At 37.9% G+C, this 6980-nt stretch overlaps 1 protein-coding gene across 1 annotated transcript in view; it reads left to right on the top strand.

The window, feature by feature from the left end:
* Positions 1 to 6980, top strand: part of ALG6 (ALG6 alpha-1,3-glucosyltransferase) — a 56061-nt gene that overhangs the window by 14238 nt on the left and 34843 nt on the right. The window contains exon 4 of the mRNA XM_084964844.1: positions 4399 to 4483. Coding sequence (XP_084820970.1) covers positions 4399 to 4483 — 85 coding nt within the window. The remainder of the gene's footprint in view (positions 1 to 4398; positions 4484 to 6980) is intronic.

Genomic DNA, 6980 nt, shown 5'->3' with positions numbered 1-6980 from the left:
AAGAAATGGCAAAAAAGACCAAAAAACAAAACAAAACAAAAAAACCCACCATTTCAGTACTAGTGATGTATATAATCAAATACATAATGAGAATCAAGTAGAGGACAGCACGCATGTGTAATGCATTTCTGTCCCTGTGGCCTACATCCATTCCTTATTCTAACACTTCTCTCTGAAAGTCTGAGTTGATTCAGTTACTTCCCTCGTCTGGAAAGCAGTACTCCTGCTACTTATTTTGTTGGACAATAGTAGAATATTTGTATGCATCTTTTGTAGGTGGTTGTTATATATTTTTGTCATTTTTCAGATGAGAAAAATAAAAATGCTGAACACTGAGAAAAATGGTGATTCTCTCAGAGTTCTGAACCCCCATCACAAAGAGTAACATTTAAGGTTCATATGTGAAGAACTTCTGTCTCTTAGGAGGCCGGGAGGATTAATGAATGAGTGTAACATCTGTGATTCTGCTGAGGTTATTTTTTTTTCCTGCTATTAAAATACCTTTTTTTTTTTTTTGGTTATAATTTGTTTTTAACATGGTTATTTTGGTTTTGCTTTTTGTTTTTCTTGTTTTAAGATTGTAATTAGAAAGTGCTGGAATGAGGAAGCTCTGAGGAATTATTATGGAAAATTTTAGTCAAATTCTTTTCTCTTACATTGTGTAAAATTTCAGTGTAAAGCAATTAGTGTGTATTGTTATCAAAGAAACTACTTGTTTTTTAAATTCTTAGATAATTCTAAATAGTTCAGCAGTTAATAAAATGAACATATAAGTGGTGCTTAAGCCTATTTTCCTAAGAATGAGACAAAATTGAAGCTTCGTAATTATATACTAATAAGTTTTCTTTATATAATTCTGAATCTCATGTAAATGAATTTGTAGAATTAAGCACAGTGAAAGGAATCCTTTTTGCCCTTCCCAAGTGAAGCTCCCATAGGTACAGTTGGGTTGTCCTTCTGGGTTGCTTTAAGGGCACTTTAGCAGTTTTAAAAACTTAAGTACTAATTTCATAGCCAGTGTCAGCTGAATTTATTGAAGTAGGTCAGACTCTGGATAGAAACTTGTTTCTCAACCCTAAAGAGAGTCATTATCCATTCTTCTATTTGTTAGAGAATGGTAATAAATTCTTCCATTGACCACAAGTCTAGAGCAATTTCAGAAAATCCAGATAGTTGGATTTTTCAGGTATAGGAAATTACTTAAGATCCTCTATGGCTTTTATTATCCCAGTGGACTGAAAACAAACAAATAGAAACAAAACAAACAAAAATCAACTCCTTTCTCCCCATAGATAATAGTTGTTTTCTTAAAAAGAGAAAAGTATACACACTCCTCCACACACATCTATAAAATGCTGTACAGAAATGCAATTAATTCATGGGGGAGTTATTTTCCTTTTTTTTTTTTTTTAATTATAGGTTAACCTTCCCATCTTGTTCAGCTACTTAAGCAAGTTTTAACTGAAAGTATATGCCTAGCAATATGTTTCCTTTGAACTCTGAAAAATCACATTCTATGTTCATAGGATCTAAAATTCTTCTTTGAGTAGCAATCAGAAAATAGTATAATCATGTGATATGATTATATGAATATATGATACTCAAAACGTAAGTATTAAGAGAAGTCAATAATTATCAATATGTTTTTAATTTATAAGGGAAGTTTTCGTGGAGAGTGTTGCCATTGGGATAGTTCTTAAAGGTTGGATATGAGTTGATAGAAGAGATATATGAATAGAGAATAAGCAGCATAAACAGAGACTTGGGATTTCAAAATATCAGGCAGTAACTTAAAGATTTTTTTTTTTTTTGTCTTTTTGCCATTTCTTGGGCCGCTCCCACGGCATATGGAGGTTCCCAGGCTAGGGGTCGAATCGGAGCTGTAGCCACAGGCCTACGCCAGAGCCACAGCAACGCTGGATCCGAGCCGAGTCTGCAACCTACACCACAGCTCACGGCAACGCCGGATCCTTAACCCACTGAGCAAGGGCAGGGACCGAACCCGCAACCTCATGGTTCCTAGTCGGATTCGTTAACCACTGCGCCACGACGGGAACTCCCACTTAAAGATGTTTTGAGGCAAGAACTAATATATGGGCATTATGTTAAAGTAGCCTTGGCATAATTAATTGGTCTGCTATCACAAACTGCTTAGTGTTGCTCTTTTAGTAAATAGAAAATCAGGGACTCAAAAATTCAAATCTTGGAGTTCCTGCAGTGGTGCAGTAGGTGAAGAGTCCAACTGCAGGGACTCAGGTCACTGCAGAGGTCTGTGTTTGATCCCCAGCCTGACATAGTGGGTTAAAGGATCCAGTGTTTCTGCAGCTGTAGTGTCGGTCACAGTTGCAGCTTGGATGTGATCCCTGGCCCAGGAACTTCCACATGCCATGGGTGCAGCCACAAAAAAAATTCAAATCTTTTTTTTTTTTGCTATTTCTTTTTGGGCCGCTCCCGCAGCATATGGAGGTTCCCAGGCTAGGGGTCGCAACGCCGGATCGTTAACCCACTGAGCAAGGGCAGGGACCAAACCCGCAACCTCATGGTTCCTAGTCGGATTCGTCAACCACGGCGCCACGACGGGAACTCCTCAAATCTTTTTGAACTTAAAATCCTTGCTATGTCACACTGATAATATTAATAGCCTTGCTATATCATCATTAACTGATAATATGCTAGGTGCAGTTACATCCTGAGAATACAGAAGTGAACAAGATACGGTATTTTCTTCTTCTTCTTCTTCTTCTTTTTTTTTTTTTTTTTTTTTTTGTCTTTTTGTCTTTTTGTCTTTTCTAGGGCCGTACCCATGGCATGTGGAGTTTCCCAGGCTAGGGGTTGAATCGGAGCTGTAGCCGCTGGCCTACACCAGAGCCACAGCAACGCAGGATCCAAGCCGCATCTGCAACCTACACTACAGCTCATGGATCCTTAACCCACTGAGTGAGGCCAGGGATCGAACCCTCAACCTCATAGTTCCTAGTGGGATTCATTAACCACTGAGCCATGATGGGAACTCCTCAAGATGTGGTATTTTCTAAGAAGGATGGGATTGGTTGTGTCTGTGTGTGTCTGTATCCATGTGTCCATGTACTGTGGGTAATTCCTTGTTGGCAGTCACTCAACATGTATATGCTTTGGAGATGTTATCTGCTTTTCCTGTGATTATCTCAAAGTGGGAGAATCTCCTTGGTTGGAAATGCTAGCGATTAAAGAAGAGTGAGGTAATTTAGCTTTTAAATGCCAAAAAAAAAAAAAAAAAATGTCTACTACATGTCGTGTCCTAAAGCTGGAGAAAATCTGGGTTTAGATTTCAGTGAACGATAAGGGTATTTCCCAATGTGGCACACCTTCCTAATGGATTAATAGGTATATTTGACTATGCAAATTTCACTTGCTGATTAAGAAACTTGTGTCTGTACTGTACTTCTTTGGGCTTTCTCACAATTTTGTAATCAACTGCTAGCTAACTAGTGGTTGTTTAAATTTTCTAAGTGGAATTACTTTATGTCATTTCATTTATAACTTAAGATTAATAACCTACCCATACAAGTTGTGAGGCAACACAGAGTAGAAGTCAAGAACATGGTTTATAAAGCCAGTATACCAGGGTTCCAGTCCAGACTCTACTACTCGTTACCTGGGTGACCACTGCCACTGTGTTTCTAGCTGTTAAGTGAGGATGATCGTAATACCTACTTCATTGTTGTATTTGGCATGCAGTGGACACTGTCAGTTGTTAGTTATTAAAGATCCATTATCTTTTATTTGAAATTTTATTTTAAAAAAACCCCTATAAACTGACAGTTTTTATATAACTCACTTGACATCAAAGCCTGACCTAACCATTGTCTTTGTAATAATATGGTCTGTTTTTGGTTCTATACTTGACCTTAAGTTATTTATGTTTAGTTTGTAAAAGCCCTTTGTGAAATATAGATATTCATTATTATTATTGTTTTATGGTACTTATTGGAGAGTATAGTTGACAGTCTTTCTTATGAAGTAAAAATAAATTTGGCTATCTTATGATTAGTATTATCTAGTAATTAATTAAAAACTAATTAACATTAATAACTAATTCATGTTAGCAGTATTTATTGAATGTTGATATATGCCAGGTACTATACTGGATGTTTTATATTCATTATCGCCTGTATTCCAGCAGTCCTTAGGTACTGACAGTATTGATTCTGTTTTTAATGTACTGAGGTTTAGGGAGGTTAAGTCGTTTGCTCAAGGTCACACAGTCAGTGTGTCAGCAGTGCTCTCTGACGTTTTGGGTGATTTCTGTGTTATTTTCCTCTACCTACACCATCTCTATGATTTAGAAAATTTTCATAAGGAAGCAAAATCACTAATATACTAAAGTATATTTTTGTTTTGCTTTTTTTGAAATCTTAGGTGCTGGAAAGCCCCCTATGTTTGGTGATTATGAAGCTCAGAGACACTGGCAAGAAATTACTTTCAATTTACCAATCAACCAATGGTATGGGTAGTTTTAACTTGATTTGATTGTTTATTACTCAATTAATATAGATTATTTGAAGATACTTAAAAGGAAAATATGCTATTTCTTTTTTTTCTTTTTAGGGGCACACTTGTGGCATGTGGAGGTTCCCAGGCTAGGGGTCCAATTGGAGCTACAGCTGCTGGCCTCTGCCACAGCCACGCCATATCCAAGCCGAGTCTGCAACCTACACCACAGCTCACAGCAACACCAGATCCTTAACCCACTGAGTGAGGCCAGAGGTCGAACCTGCAACCTCATGGTTCCTAGTTGGATTCATTTCTGCTGAGCCATGATAGGAATGCCAAAAAAATATGCTGTTTCATCTGGAACATCCTCATCTTCCACTATGTTGATGTCACATATATTACCCTGCATTTTGTGGGCTCATTTTGACATTTCATCCTTTTGAAAGTTATCCATATACTCAGGTACCGGCTGGGATATGGTATTGAGCTAGAACCTTAAGGATAGAAGCTCCTCAGGACATAAAATGTGGAAGTTTACGAACTAAGACTATTTCTTCTGGAGGTTTCGCAAAGTTTCTCTGTTACGAAAATAAGAGATGTAAAAAAGCAGTAGCTTAGTGGTGAAGACTGCAGGTGCTAGAGTCAGATTGCCTGAGTTCAGACCCAGGCTCTACTCTTTACTAGCAGTGTGACCTTTGGCAAGTTATTTAACTGTCTCTGTCACAGTTTTATCACTTGTAGAATGGAAATAATAGAATGCATATTTCACTGGGTTATTGTGAAGATTGAATAAAATTAATCATTTAAATCACTTAGACCAGTGCCTGCAGTGTAATGAACTCTCAGTAAATGTTAGCTGAAGTTATATGTTCACAGGAAATCCATGCATGTATAGTTTTTGTTGAACATGTTCTGATAACAATCTTTACTTATTAGATACCTGGTAGGTTATTTCATTAAGATCCGTTATATCGGAGTTCCCCAGTGGCACATTGGGCTAAGGATACAGCATTGTCGCTGTAGCAGCTGGTGCAGATTCTATCCCTGGCCCAGGCACTTCCACATGCCACAGGCATGGCTGGAAAAAAAAAAGACTGGCTGTACCAGGCGAACTATTTATATTGTTCTGTGGATTGCTTTGGTCACTGCTTTTATATTACTGCTTTATGAGAGAGTTACACACCAGAACTTCGTATTGAACTCTCTATTAACAGGTTGGCCATACCCTTGAGCTTGGAGTATTTAAAATAGAGGTCAGCTAAATGTTTGATACTATTCTTTCTTTCTTTTTTCTTTTCTTGCTGCACCTGCAGCTTATGCAAGTTCCCAAGCTAGGGGTCAAATCAGAGCTGCAGCTGAGGCCTACACCACAGCAATAGCAATGCATCTGCGACCTGTGCTGCAGCTTGCAGCAGTGCTGGATCCTTAACCTTGGGTTGAATCCTTACTGAACAAGGCCAGGGACTGAACCTACATCCTCATGGAGACCACATCCTGCTGAGCCACAGTGGGAACTCCTGATACTATTCTTTATTGCATTTTTCATATCCTCAGACATTGATTTAACCAGAGTATCACTGTACAGATTATTAGTACATTCTAATACTCTGCTGGTAGAATAAGATGACATTTTATCTGAGGCAAACCAGACCAGTGCTTTTGAGCTTTGTAATTCTTTTCTATTCTTTTATAAATATTACATGGAGAAGATAATTGTATTCTTCACTGTTCTTTGTAAGCAGTTCTCAAGAAAGATTTTAATACAAAATTAAATGTAATTTTAGTATTGGAAGATTAGAGAAAACTGATAAATTTCAGCTTTTAACTTAATACTTGGTGGTGAAAATACTGAATCCAGGAGGAGTGAGAATGTAATCTTTTTTTTTTTTTTTTTTTTTGTCTTTTTGTCTTTTTGTTGTTGTTGTTGCTATTTCTTGGGCCACTCCCGCGGCATATGGAGGTTCCCAGGCTAGGGGTTGAATCGGAGCTGTAGCCACCGGCCTATGCCAGAGCCACAGCAATGCGGGATCCGAGCCGCGTCTGCTCACGGCAACGCCGGATCGTTAACCCACTGAGCAAGGCCAGGGACCGAACCCGCAACCTCACGGTTCCTAGTCGGATTCATTAACCACTGCGCCACGACGGGAACTCCGAGAATGTAATCTTAATCCAGTAAAGTGCTTGGGTTATTCTAATGCTGACTTACCTCAGTTTTCAGTTTTCTGTGCCAATAGTCTCCTGCTTTGGCCCAGATTATCAAGACTTGACTATATTATACATTTTTATTCTTTTTCTTTATTAAAAATCAGAAATATATAACCAAGACAGTAATTGTATAATTAGGTTTTGACTATGGTCTGTTAGTCTTGAAAAATTATGAAATGTCTGAAAGAATCTTTGTGGTAAATTTCATAGGGTTGAAACTTTTATTAAGGATTGTGTAACAAGAGAATCCTGAATAGTGAGCTCAGAAACAAAACATAATAATTTATCATCAGTCTATTATG

This window comes from Sus scrofa, chromosome 6, assembly GCF_054392235.1.
Source record: "Sus scrofa isolate SSC_HxYL_T2T_F1_AM1 chromosome 6, Sscrofa_HxYL_maternal_Yorkshire_Landrace_v2.0, whole genome shotgun sequence".
NCBI classification, from domain to species: domain Eukaryota; kingdom Metazoa; phylum Chordata; class Mammalia; order Artiodactyla; family Suidae; genus Sus; species Sus scrofa.
The sequence above is the reverse complement of the archived record's forward strand: the minus strand, read 5'-3'. Positions and strand labels throughout refer to the sequence as shown.